The sequence below is a fragment of the Leucoraja erinacea genome, unplaced genomic scaffold (assembly GCF_028641065.1).
Source record: "Leucoraja erinacea ecotype New England unplaced genomic scaffold, Leri_hhj_1 Leri_141S, whole genome shotgun sequence".
Classification (NCBI taxonomy): Eukaryota; Metazoa; Chordata; class Chondrichthyes; order Rajiformes; family Rajidae; genus Leucoraja; species Leucoraja erinaceus.
Window position 1 is genome coordinate 141,965 of NW_026575693.1, and position 12,183 is coordinate 154,147.

At 45.4% G+C, this 12,183-nt stretch overlaps 1 protein-coding gene across 1 annotated transcript; it reads left to right on the top strand.

The window, feature by feature from the left end:
- The first annotated feature begins 7,346 nt into the window (after positions 1 to 7,346).
- LOC129715809 (E3 SUMO-protein ligase KIAA1586-like) lies at positions 7,347 to 10,951 on the top strand. Its single transcript, XM_055665676.1, has 3 exons — positions 7,347 to 7,442; positions 7,478 to 7,592; positions 8,179 to 10,951. The coding sequence occupies exons 1-3, from the start codon at positions 7,347 to 7,349 to the stop codon at positions 8,772 to 8,774; spliced, it is 807 nt and encodes a 268-aa protein (XP_055521651.1). The 3' UTR covers positions 8,775 to 10,951.
- Positions 10,952 to 12,183: the final 1,232 nt, after the last annotated feature.

Below are 12,183 nucleotides of genomic sequence, written 5' to 3' on the forward strand. Positions count from 1 at the left end.
GACTTTAAACTAGAATGGTTGGGGCGAGGGACTCAAATAGAGAAAGCTAGTAGACAGAATGGGAGGCAGGAAGCAGAAATGGGAAGCACTCGGACACAAGAGGAGAAAGAAAAAAAAGGAAATAAACAGAGAAGAAGAGACGGGGGGGGTTTCTTAAATGTGCATATTTTAATGCTAGGAGCATTGTAAGAAAGGTGGATGAGCTTAGAGTCTGGATAGACACCTGGAAGTATGATGTTGTGATGATCAGTGAAACGTGGTTGCAGGAGGGCTGTGATTAGAAACTAAATATTCCAGGATTTTGTTGCTTCAGGTGTGATAGAATTGGAGGGGCAAGAGGTGGAGGTGTTGCATTGCTAGTCAGGGAAGATATTACAGCAGTGCTTTGGCAGGATAGATTGGAGGGCTCGTCTAGGGAGGCTATTTTGGTGGAACTGAGAAGTGGGAAAGGTGTAGCAAAACTTATGGGGGTGTATTATAGTCTGCCGAGTGGGGAACGAGAATTGGAAGAGCAAATATGTAAGGAGATAGCAGATATTAGTAGTAAGCACAAGGTGGTGATTGTGGGAGATTTCAACTTTCCACACATAGACTGGGAAACACATTCTGTAAATGGGCTGGATGGTTTGGAGTTTGTAAAATGCGTGCAGGATTGTTTTTTGCAGCAATACATAGAGGTACCTACTAGAGGAGGGGCAGTGCTGGACCTCCTGTTAGGAAATGAGACGGGACAGGTGGCGGAGGTATGCGTTGGGGAGCACTTCGGGTCCAGTGATCACAATACCATTAGTTTCAATATAATTATGGAGAAGGTCAGAACTGGACCTAGGGTTGAGATTTTTGATTGGAGAAAGGCTAACTTTGATGAGATGCGAGATGATTTAAAAGGAGTGAACTGGGACATTTTGTTTTATGGGAAAGATGTAGAAGAGAAATGGAGGACATTTAAAGGGGAAATGTTAAGAGTATAGAATCTTTATGTTCCTGTTCGGTTGAAAGGAAACAGTAAAAATTGGAAAGAGCCCTGGTTTTGAAGGGAGATTGGACATCTTGTTCGGAAAAAGAGGGAGATCTACAATAATTATAGGCAGCATGAAGTAAATGAGGTGCTTGAGGAGTATAAGGAATGTAAAAAGAATCTTAAGAAAGAAATTAGAAAAGCTAAAACAAGATATGAGGGTGCTTTGGCAAGTAAGGTGAAAGTAAATCCAAAGGGTTTCTACAGCTATATTAATAGCAAAAGGATAACGAGGGATAAAATTGGTCCATTGGAGAGACAGAGTGGGGAGCTATCTGCAGAGCCAAAAGAGATGGGGAAGATATTGAACAATTTCTTTTCTTCGGTATTCACCAAGGAGAAGGAAATTGAATTATGTGAGGTAAGGGAAACTAGTAGAGTAGCTATGGATGCTATGAGATTCAAAGTAAAAGAAGTACAGACACTTTTGAGAAATATAAAAGTGAATAAGTCTCCAGGTCCGGACAGGATATTCCCTAGGACATTGAGGGAAGTTAGTGTAGAAATAGCCGGGGCTATGACAGAAATATTTCAAATTTCATTAGAAACGGGAATAGTCCCCGAGGATTGGCGTACTGCACATGTTGTTCCATTGTTTAAAAAGGGTTCTAAGAGTAAACCTAGCAATTATAGACCTGTTAGTTTGACTTCAGTGGTGGGCAAATTAATGGAAAAGATACTTAGAGATAATATATATAAGCATCTAGATAAACAGGGTCTGATTAGGGACAGTCAACATGGATTTGTGCCTGGAAGGTCATGTTTGACTAATCTTCTTGAATTTTTTGAAGAGGTTACTAGGGAAATTGACGAGGGTAAAGCAGTGGATGTTGTCTATATGGACTTTAGTAAGGCCTTTGACAAGGTTCCTCATGGAAGGTTGGTTAAGAAGGTTCAACTGTTGGGTATAAATGCAGGAATAGCAAGATGGATTCAACAGTGGCTGAATGGGAGAAGCCAGAGGGTAATGGTGGATGGCTGTTTATCGGGTTGGAGGCAGGTGACTAGTGGGGTGCCTCAGGGATCTGTGTTGGGTCCTTTGTTGTTTGTCATGTACATCAATGATCTGGATGAAGGTGTGGTAAATTGGATTAGTAAGTATGCAGATGATACCAAGATAGAGGGTGTTGTGGATAATGAAGAGGATTTCCAAAGTCTACAGGGTGATTTAGGCCATTTGGAAAAATGACCTGAAAGATGGCAGATGGAGTTTAATGCTGATAAATGTGAGGTGCTACACCTTGGCAGGACAAATCAAAATAGGACGTACATGGTAAATGGTAGGGAATTGAAGAATACAGTTGAACAGAGGGATCTGGGTATAACCGTGCATAGTTCCTTGAAGGTGGAATCTCATATAGATAGGGTGGTAAAGAAAGCTTTTGGTATGCTAGCCTTTATAAATCAGAGCATTGAGTATAGAAGCTGGGATGTAATGTTAAAATTGTACAAGGCATTGGTGAGACCAAATCTGGAGTATGGTGTACAATTTTGGTCGCCCAATTATAGGAAGGATGTCAACAAAATAGAGAGAGTACAGAGGAGATTTACTAGAATGTTGCCTGGGTTTCAACAACTAAGTTACAGAGATAGGTTGAATAAGTTAGGTCTTTATTCTCTGCAGCGCAGAAGGTTAAGGGGGGACCTGATATAGGTCTTTAAAATGATGAGAGGGATAGACAGAGTTGATGTGGACCAGCTTTTCCCTTTGTGAATAGGGAAGATTCAAACAAGAGGACATGACTTCAGAATTAAGGAACAGAAGTTTAGGGGTAATATGAGGGGGAACTTCTTTACGCAGAGAGTGGTGGCGGTGTGGAATGAGCTCCCAGTGGAAGTGGTGGAGGCAGGTTCATTGGTATCATTTAAAAATAAATTGGATAGGCATATGGATGAGAAGGGAATGGAGGGTTATGGTATGAGTGCAGGCAGGTGGGACTAAGGGGAAAAAATAATTTGTTCGGCATGGACTTGTAGGGCCGAGATGGCCTGTTTCCGTGCTGTAATTGTTATATGGTTATATGGTTATATGGTTACATTTACCATGTCCTGCCAAGATGTAGCACCTCACACAAGATACAAGATACAAGATTTTAATTTAATTGTCATTTGGACCCCTTGAGGTCCAAACGAAATGCCGTTTCTGCAGCCATACATTACACACACATAGACCCAAGACACAACATAATTTACATAAACATCCATCACATTGCTGTGATGGAAGGCCAAAAAAACTTATCTCTCCACTGCACTCTCCCCCCCCCCCCCCGATGTCAGAGTCAAAGTCAAAGCCCCCGGCTGGCGATGGCGATTGTCCCGTGGCCATTAAAGCCACGCCGGGTGGTGCGAGGTCGCACACCGGGTTCTTGGTGTTAGAGCCCCTGGCGTGCTCTCGCAGAGTCCCGCGGCCATTCCAAGCCGCGCGGGGCGGTGATGTAGGCCCCGCTCCAGGAGCTCTTCAACCCCGCAACTCGGGCGGGGGAAGTCGCCGTTGTGAGAGCCCCGAAAAGCGGTCTCCCTCCAGGGACCAGCGGGCTCCCGGTGCTGCCGTCCGCAGACCCGCAGTTGCAGCCTCCAACTCTCCGGTCGGGCCGCAGCAGTAGCAGCAGCAGCGCTCCTCCACCGCTCCACCCGCTCCGGACTCGGCCAGCCCCGCGACGGTGACGGTGAGTCGTCGGCACCAGAGTCCCCGGTCTCCTCCTGTTGGAGGCCGCTCCTCGTTGCAGCCCCAACGATAACGGAAACCCGACGAGAAAAGGTCGGGTCTCCCGTGCAGGGAGAGATTTAAAAAGTTTCCCCCCCCCCTCCCCACCCCCCCCCCCCCCCCCCCACACACACACTCCCCAACAAAAAAAATAACAAAAACTACATTAAAACACAGACAGAAAATAATAAAACCCAGACAGACTGCAGAGGCCGCTGCTGACGAGAGTCGCACCGCCCACACTTATCAGCATTAAACTCCATCTGCCATCTTCAGCCCACTCTTCCAACTGGCATAAATCTCTCTGTAGACTTTGAAACTCTACTTCATTACCCGCAACCCCACCTATCTTAGTATCATCTGCATACTTACTAATCCAATTTACCACACCATCATCCAGATCATTTGCACTTCATAAAATTGGTAAAATCCGTCCTTTTGTCAACAAGCACACAACAGAACGATTAGTTCATGCCTTTGTGATGTGTCACATAGATGTTGTAATATATTATATTATTATATTATCTATATTACGAAAAGTCTGATCTTGACTGCTTTTGGCCCACTGTGCTGCGATTTCCGAGAGAACGCCGCCACCTACGGCCGTCATTTTTGGCCACCTCGCTCAGAGCCGACGTCTGCCTTCCAGGACGACAGTATTTTTCCCATCGGAAAAATCAGAGAGATATTAATGTTTTAAAAAAATTCACCATTCTCTCCGCTGCTCCTGCTGGAGGGAGGGGGGGGGGGGGACTATAAAACTAGGAAGTGGTGTGCCTCACTCTGTCTCTGCAAGATGGAGGTCACTCTGAGCTCTGACTAACACTGGACACATGTCTACTCAACTGTGAGTACCCTTAATGTGGTTTGAAAATGGTTGGTTTGTATGTAAAAAAGCACTGCCTGCAAATGTTTGTTTGGGGGGTTTAGGTTGAAGTAAAAGAGCACTCTCTCTCTCCCCTCCTCTCTCTCCCTATCCCTCTCTCTTTCTCTCTCTCCCCCTCTCCCGCACACCTCTCTCCTCTTCCCCCTCTCTCCTCTTCCCCCCCTCTCCTCTCCCCCTCCTCCCCCTCCCCTCTCCTCCTCTCCTCTCCGCCCCTCTCCGCCCCTCTCCTCTCCCCCCTCTCCACTTCCCCCTCCTCCTCTTCCCCCTCTCTCTCTCCACTCTCTATCCCACTCTCTCTCTCTCCCATCTCTCCCTCTCACCTCCCTCCTCTCTAATTCTCCCCCTCCCCCCCCCTCCCCCCTCCCCACCGTCCCCCCCTAACCCCCCCTCCCCTCCACACACCACTATCCCCTTCACTCCACCCTCCCTCCTCACCCTGCTCCCCACCTCTCCCCTACCCTCACCTCACCCCCCTCTCAGCACCCCCTCTCTCTCCCCCTCTCTCAGCACTCCCTCTCTATCCCCCTCCCCCCACCCCTCTCTCCTCCCCCCCTCTCCTCCCCCTCCCCCTCTCTCCTCCCCTCTCCCCATCTCCCCTCCATCCCCTAACCCACCCTCCCTCCCTCCCCTCAACACCCTCCCCTCCACACCCCCTACCCTCTTCCCTCCACCCCCCCTCCCTACCCCCCCTGCTCCCCACCTCTCCCCCTCACCCCCCCCCCCCCCCCTCTCAGCACCCCCTCTTTATCCCCCTCTTTCCCCCCCTCACTCTCACCCTCTCTTTCTCTTCCCCGCCTCCCCCACCTTTCCCCCCTCACCCCCCCCTCCCTCTTCTCCTCCCCACCACCCCCTCTCCAACTTGCCCCCTCTCTGTGTGTCTCTGTCTCCCTCTCTGTCTCTGCCCCCCTCTCTCTCTGCCCCCACTCTCTACCACCCCCCCCCCCCCTCCCCTCTCTAGATGAAACTCCAAGTTGGGGGCTATGCGTCAGTAGATAGGGTGTTTATGGGGTAAAAGGAGCACATTCATAATATTAATATAATAGCAAGGGGGGTAATTAGCGCGTGTGTGTGTGTGTGTGTGGGGGGGGGGGTAGTTAGTGTGTGTGACGCTGCATGCCGCCTCCCCCCCACAACCGCACGTTTGGGGAACTAACCCAATGGGTCTGCACTTGGTCTAGTTTTATTATATTATTTGACAAATTGATTTTTGCAAAAGGAATGCAAACCTTGTATAATATTAGAACACATTTTGATTTATTTTACATTCTCCCGTATCTGTATAAATAACCATATAACAATTACAGCACGGAAACAGGCCATCTCGACCCTTCTAGTCCGTACCGAACACATAATCTCCCCTAGTCCCATATACCTGCGCTCAGACCATAACCCTCCATTCCCTTCCCATCCATATAACTATCCAATTTATTTTTAAATGATAAAAAGGAACCTGCCTCCACCACCTTCACTGGAAGCTCATTCCACACAGCTACCAATCTCTGAGTAAAGAAGTTCCCCCTCATGTTACCCCTAAACCTCAGTCCCTTAATTCTCAAATCATGTCCCCTTGTTTGAATCTTCCCTACTCTCAGTGGGAAAAGCTTTTCCACGTCAACACTGTCTATCCCTCTCATCATTTTAAAAACCTCTATCAAGTCCCCCCTTAACCTTCTGCGCTCCAAAGAATAAAGGCCTAACTTGTTCAACCTTTCTCTGTAACTTAGTTGCTGAAACCCAGGCAACATTCTAGTAAATCTCCTCTGTACTCTATCTATTTTGTTGACATCCTTCCTATAATTAGGCGACCAAAATTGTACACCATACTCCAGAATTGGCCTCACCAATGCCTTGTACAATTTTAACATTACATCCCAACTTCTATACTCAATGCTCTGAGTTATAAAGGCCAGCACACCAAAAGCTTTCTTTACCACCCTATCTACATGAGATTCCACTTTCAGGGAACTGTGCACAGTTATTCCCAGATCCCTCTGTTCACCTACATTCTTCAATTCCCTACCATGAACATTAAGTGAAAATGACACCATTGAATAAATTCCATTCATATAGTTTTTTTTTTCTTTTTTACAAGAGTATGAAATGTTCACGCTGTATATCATATGACAACATAACTGGCTCTGTTGCTCAATGAGGCGACAACGTCACAAGTCACCTGCCACATTGCGAACTGCAGGATTCATTTCCAGGGATATCTGGAATGTTTGGGCTGAATGTGAGGTTCATGGCGCATGATGGACATATTACAAAGCACCCTCACTGTAATAATCACTCGCAGTGGTGTCAAGCTTGACACACATGTCATTAAGGCATGGGAACCTTCTCTTCATCATTCCAAATGTGCGCTCAATGATGTTACGGCGTCTCTTGTGGGCAATGTTATAATGTTCCTCACCCAGAGGTGTAGTCTACATGATACGCAGGTATACGCCGTATACCCACTAAGAAAGCTCCAGCATTTCTGTATGCCCACTTAGAAATGCGCAATGACATGTATCAACTTCGATAGTGACAGAAGTTCTGTTTATTTTATGAATGAAAGTATGACAGTTCTGTCACAGAACTTTCATTCATTCATAAATTCATCCTGTGCGCTGTGTCTCTGTCAGAGTCGCACTTTTCCTTGTCGGAAGTCGGAAAGTCCCTAGTTCCGAGTACAATGGAAGGCAGCATTATAATAGCCATACAGAGGCTTCCGTCCATGGCCCGTGCCCGTGACCATGGTGACCGCCCGTGACCTAGACCTGACGTCACGTCACCTAGACGACAGCGATATCAACTCAGTCGGCGCCGAGGTGATGTCCAGCGGCTCAACAGTAAATATGAAGCGGAAGCAACAAACTACCCTTAGCCATTTAAAGAAAAAAACAAGCCTGCTGCTCCCTCGGACGACACTCCAGCAGTCACTAGGACGTTAGATGAAGAAGAGGGAACTACAGCGGAGCCTGATGCCAGCAGTGTATCGGGTAAGTGAAAGTCGTATACAAGTGAACTTTAGCAGATATTAGACTACTAGCTACTAGCTTATAAGAGATTTCCCAAACTGAATGAATACCACACATATATTCACTAAACGGCCTTGCTAGCTCAATCTTGTAGTAGTAAAGTAGTAAATAACGTAGTTATTACACATTTTACTGTGAGACTGTGAGTGTGTGTGTGCTGAATATCTCCTTGTTCCTTCTAGATGATAACTCCTGGCCAGCCCTAGGACTGAGAGTCAGGCTAGGGAGTTTAAAAGCAGGCATTCTTGGTTAGAATGGAAGGAAAGAAAGTTAGGTAAATATCAGCCAACTTGTAAAGCTGGAATGAACACATGAAGTCAACTATATGCAAATGAGAGTATAGCTGGTTTATTTTCATCTTAAAGATACATTAATTTCACTTTTATACAATTAAATTATAATGATATTGTCACAGTGAAGCTTATTTACAGTTCATTCAATTATTTTGAATAGATTCTTATCCAGTTCAGAAGGTGTTATTGCTAATATAGATTCAAAAAAGACTACTTGTATGATGTTAATTAGTCATGTTTTCGTTTACTTCCAGGTTGTGCTATTTGCATCTCAACAAAATCTACTGGCGTCTTAACTGAGAAAAGAATTTCCATATCTGAGGAGTGGGCGATGTTTAAGATCCAGTCATCAGGCTCAAGCAGACCAACAGCCCTGGCCTCCTTGAGAAACAAGATCAGACAGCATGAGATGTCCAGGGCACACGAAATAGCTCAGGAGCTCACTGAAAAGGGTGGACAGGATTTACTTGGGAATCTTGTGAGAGCTGTGTCAGACACTGTGTTAGCTGAGACAAATGCTGTATTCAGAACAGCATATTATCTTGCCAAGATGAACCGACCTTTCTCTGACCATGACGATCTCGTTGAACTTCAGGAAACAAACGGTGTCAACATGGGCACAAGTCTGCACTCAAGGTTCAGTTCAACAAAAATTGTGGAACACATAGCAAAAAAGATGCAGACAAAAATAGTTGACAGCATTGTGTCATCTTCAAGCAAGCTGTCTGTTCTCATTGATGAGGCAAATTCTCTCAGCCATAAATCAGCCATGATTGTCAATGTGAAGGCCTCTTTAGATGAAGATACTCCTGAATTTGTGTTTTTGGACCTGGTGGAGCTGGAAAGCTAGAGGGCAGAGTCTATAGAGGAAGCGCTATTAAACTGTTTGGACACTGCAGGCTTTAGTGAAGAGTGGCATCAAAACAACTGGATCTCATTAGTTTCTGATGGAGCCAGTTAGGCAAAAACTCTGGTGTGGCAACCAGGCTGACTACAAGGTACCCTAACCTCTTCACATGACACTGTATGAACCACCGTCTAGAACTGGCTGTAAATGATGCTGTGGATGAGGTTCAGGCAGTCAACCCTTTCAAAGTTTTCATGGACAAACTCCACAATCTCTACAGTCAGTCCAATAAAAATTCACGGGAACTTATGGAAGCAGCACAAGAAATGGGCTCACAAGTCCTGAAGATTGGCAGAGTTTTATACACTCGATGGGTTGCCAGCAGTTTCCGTTCTGTAAAGGCTGTGTGGAGGTCATACGAAGCACTTAACAGACACTTTGAGAATGCTGCAGGAGATCAAACAAGAAACGGCAAAGAGAGGCAAACCTACAGAGGCCTGGCACGTTGTATGCATAGCAAGGAATTTCTTTGTGACCTTGGACTCATGTATGATGCACTATCTGAACTTTCAAACCTGTCCCAGCAATTGCAGGCCCATTCAATCACACTTTTAAGAGCAGAACAACTGCTGAAGCGCACCATCCGGGTGCTGGCATCATTTAAAGATTCTCCAGGAGAGAAATTGGAGGAAACATTGAAAGCACAGGCTTTGGGACAGTTTGGATCAGTGTCCCTGGAGTCAAATGCTAAGCTCATGCCGATCAATACAAAGCAGTTCCTACAAAGTCTGATCAACAACATGGAGAAGCGGCTCTCATTTAAGGATGAAATTCTACATGATCTCAGCATTCTGGATTCAAGCAGCTGGCCATCAACACCTGGCATACGGCACGGTGAGTCACAGGTAAAACGACTGTGCAGGTGATTCAATCTTTGTCAAGAACAAGTTGTCAATGGAATGAGAGATTTCATCGAGCACCCAGAGAGTGAACCTGAATGCCTCAAACCACTCATCCACTGCATGCAGACCATCCCTTGCAGCACTGCAGAGTGTGAAAGGGGCTTCAGTCTGATGAATATTGTGTACACAGACCAAAGATCTAGAATGTTGTTGTCTAGTGTCAGCAATTTGATGATGATCAGCATCAATGGGCCCCCTGTAAGCCTTTTTGAGCCAAGCAAATATGTATCAACATGGTTACGAAGCCATCGCTCTGCCACGCAAGCAAGAAGGCAGAGAACACCTCAGATGCCTGAGTACAAGCAAATTTGGAAAGTTTTGTAAACTAGCAGGCTACTACATTTAAAGTGAAAAACAAAATCCCTTTTAGTGGAATACAAACACTTTTCCATACCTGCTACAGTAGCAAGTATGGAAAAGTGTTCGTATTCCACTAAATATCCCTCATGTAACTGTGTTTTCACCTTTGTTTGTTACTTTTTTACAATGAAGGGATTGTGGTGTTTGTTTTATTTTGCATGGGTCATGCGCTGGTCGTTTTTGCGGATGTACTGTTTTTCTTCTCTGTTAAACACTGAACAGATGTTATTTGCATAGGACTTACTGTGATTGAAAACGTGTATTTTGTGATGCTGTGTGATTGCTGTATTAAGTATGAGTGTGAGACGTCTTAGAACAGTTGCTGATATGTTTTATATATTTTAATTTATTATTTAAGTATTTTTGTATGGGAAACATAATTCTAAAGAACATGTTTTTATTTTGTATTTTTGTATTTATTGTTTCTTATATATGGTATTTTATTTTATTGAGTTGTAATTGTTTCTGACAAATGACTAACTCTGTTTTTTATTGTCTCAAAACTCTAAGCAGAGCATGCAACAGCAGCAGCAATAAATGTCCTGTGCAAAAGACTCAAGTATCCCGTCGTCTCCTTAGCACATTAGTACTGAGGCCAGGCCGGTTACATATACAGTAGTACAGTGGTTATATAGCCAACAGTTATTTATTTATTGATGCTTTATAGTTTATTTGATGCTAGTGCCTAATGGTGATTTTACTTTGACTGTTTATTGTCCTAGAAACTGATGACAATATCGAGTGTTGAATGATCTCAATTACTTATGGTGATTGTAGGCTACTGTATGCGACAGTGAGTGTGGCGGTGTTTATAGGACGGGTGTGGAAGAGGCTAGGAGGGAATCATCACAGTATACCCACTACAACAAACTAGACTACACCACTGTCCTCACCCCTCCCCTGGGGCCGGAGCAACGGAGTCAGGAGAAATGGCTGGCAGGCAAACATGAAAAATAACTAATGTAAATGGTACATATCTTCACTACAAAGAGCATTACACAGTTCATGTATGCAAACATTACCTGTAACGATTTAAATCCATTTCTGTTAATATAGAAGCATCATGTAGTAAAACCACTTGTCAATGATATTCTTTCATTCTAACAAATCCCTTTTTTAATCAAAGGAGAGAATATCCAAAACATATTTCCTTCCTGTAGAGAAACTGTATGAAAGTTTACACATGCTATTCAGATGCCAATTGCCAACTACAGATGAAGTTTTGTGGAAACCGGGAGAGGTTACAAAAGAGTGCTACTGCTACTACCTTTACATTTGCTCCAATATTTTTAAAAATGATTTCATTTGCATTTGTGATGTTTCAGGTCTAAAGAAGAAAATCCTTTTTTATTGCCTCTCTGGAAAATAATCATTCCTTTGAAGGGGGGTAGAGGAGAAGGGGTGGGGGGTGGGGTGAGAGGGGAAGAGGAAAAGGGGGGGGCGGGTAAAGAGAAGGGCGGTAGGGAGAGAAGGGGGGGGGGGGGTGGAGAGAGGAGAGAAGGGGGAAGTAGTAGGAGGGGGGTTGATACTGAGGGGGTAGAGGGGATACAGTGCGTCTCCGTTGCTCTGTAGCTGTATCTTTGCCTATAATCACCATCACTGGTTGTCACAAACATATCCTACACTCACTAGGAACAATTTTTACATTCACCAAGCCAATTAACCTGCAAACCTGTACGTGTTTGGAATGTGGGAGGAAACCGGAGATCTGGGAGAAAACCCACGCAGGTGACGGGGAGAACGTGCAAACTCCGTACAGACAGCACCCGTAGTCGAAATCGAACCCGGGTCTCCAGCGCTGCATTTTGCTGTAAGGCAGCAACTCTACCTGTTGTACGCGCCACCGTGAATCCCCGGGGAGAGTGGCGCCATTTGTCAACCGGGTCCCCGCTCATCAGTGAAGGGTTCCTGCGGCCGCAGACGCCCAGTGACGCCCCGAGTTTATGCATCACCAGGCAGAGAGATGTCTGCCGCGGGGAGCAGCAGAATGAGGCGAGTCGGCCCATCTAGCCTACTCCGTCATTCAATCATGGTTAGACACCAAACGCTGGAGTAACTCAGCAGGACAGGCAGCATCTCTGGAGAGAAGG

Excerpts from the sequence above, each read along its gene's own strand:
- LOC129715809 (XM_055665676.1), top strand. The coding sequence starts at position 7,347 with ATGGTGACCGCCCGTGACCTAGACCTGACGTCACGTCACCTAGACGAC. Across the intron at positions 7,443-7,477 it reads TGATGTCCAGCGGCTCAACA|CCATTTAAAGAAAAAAACAA; the intron begins GTAAATATGAAG and ends AACTACCCTTAG. Across the intron at positions 7,593-8,178 it reads TGATGCCAGCAGTGTATCGG|GTTGTGCTATTTGCATCTCA; the intron begins GTAAGTGAAAGT and ends GTTTACTTCCAG.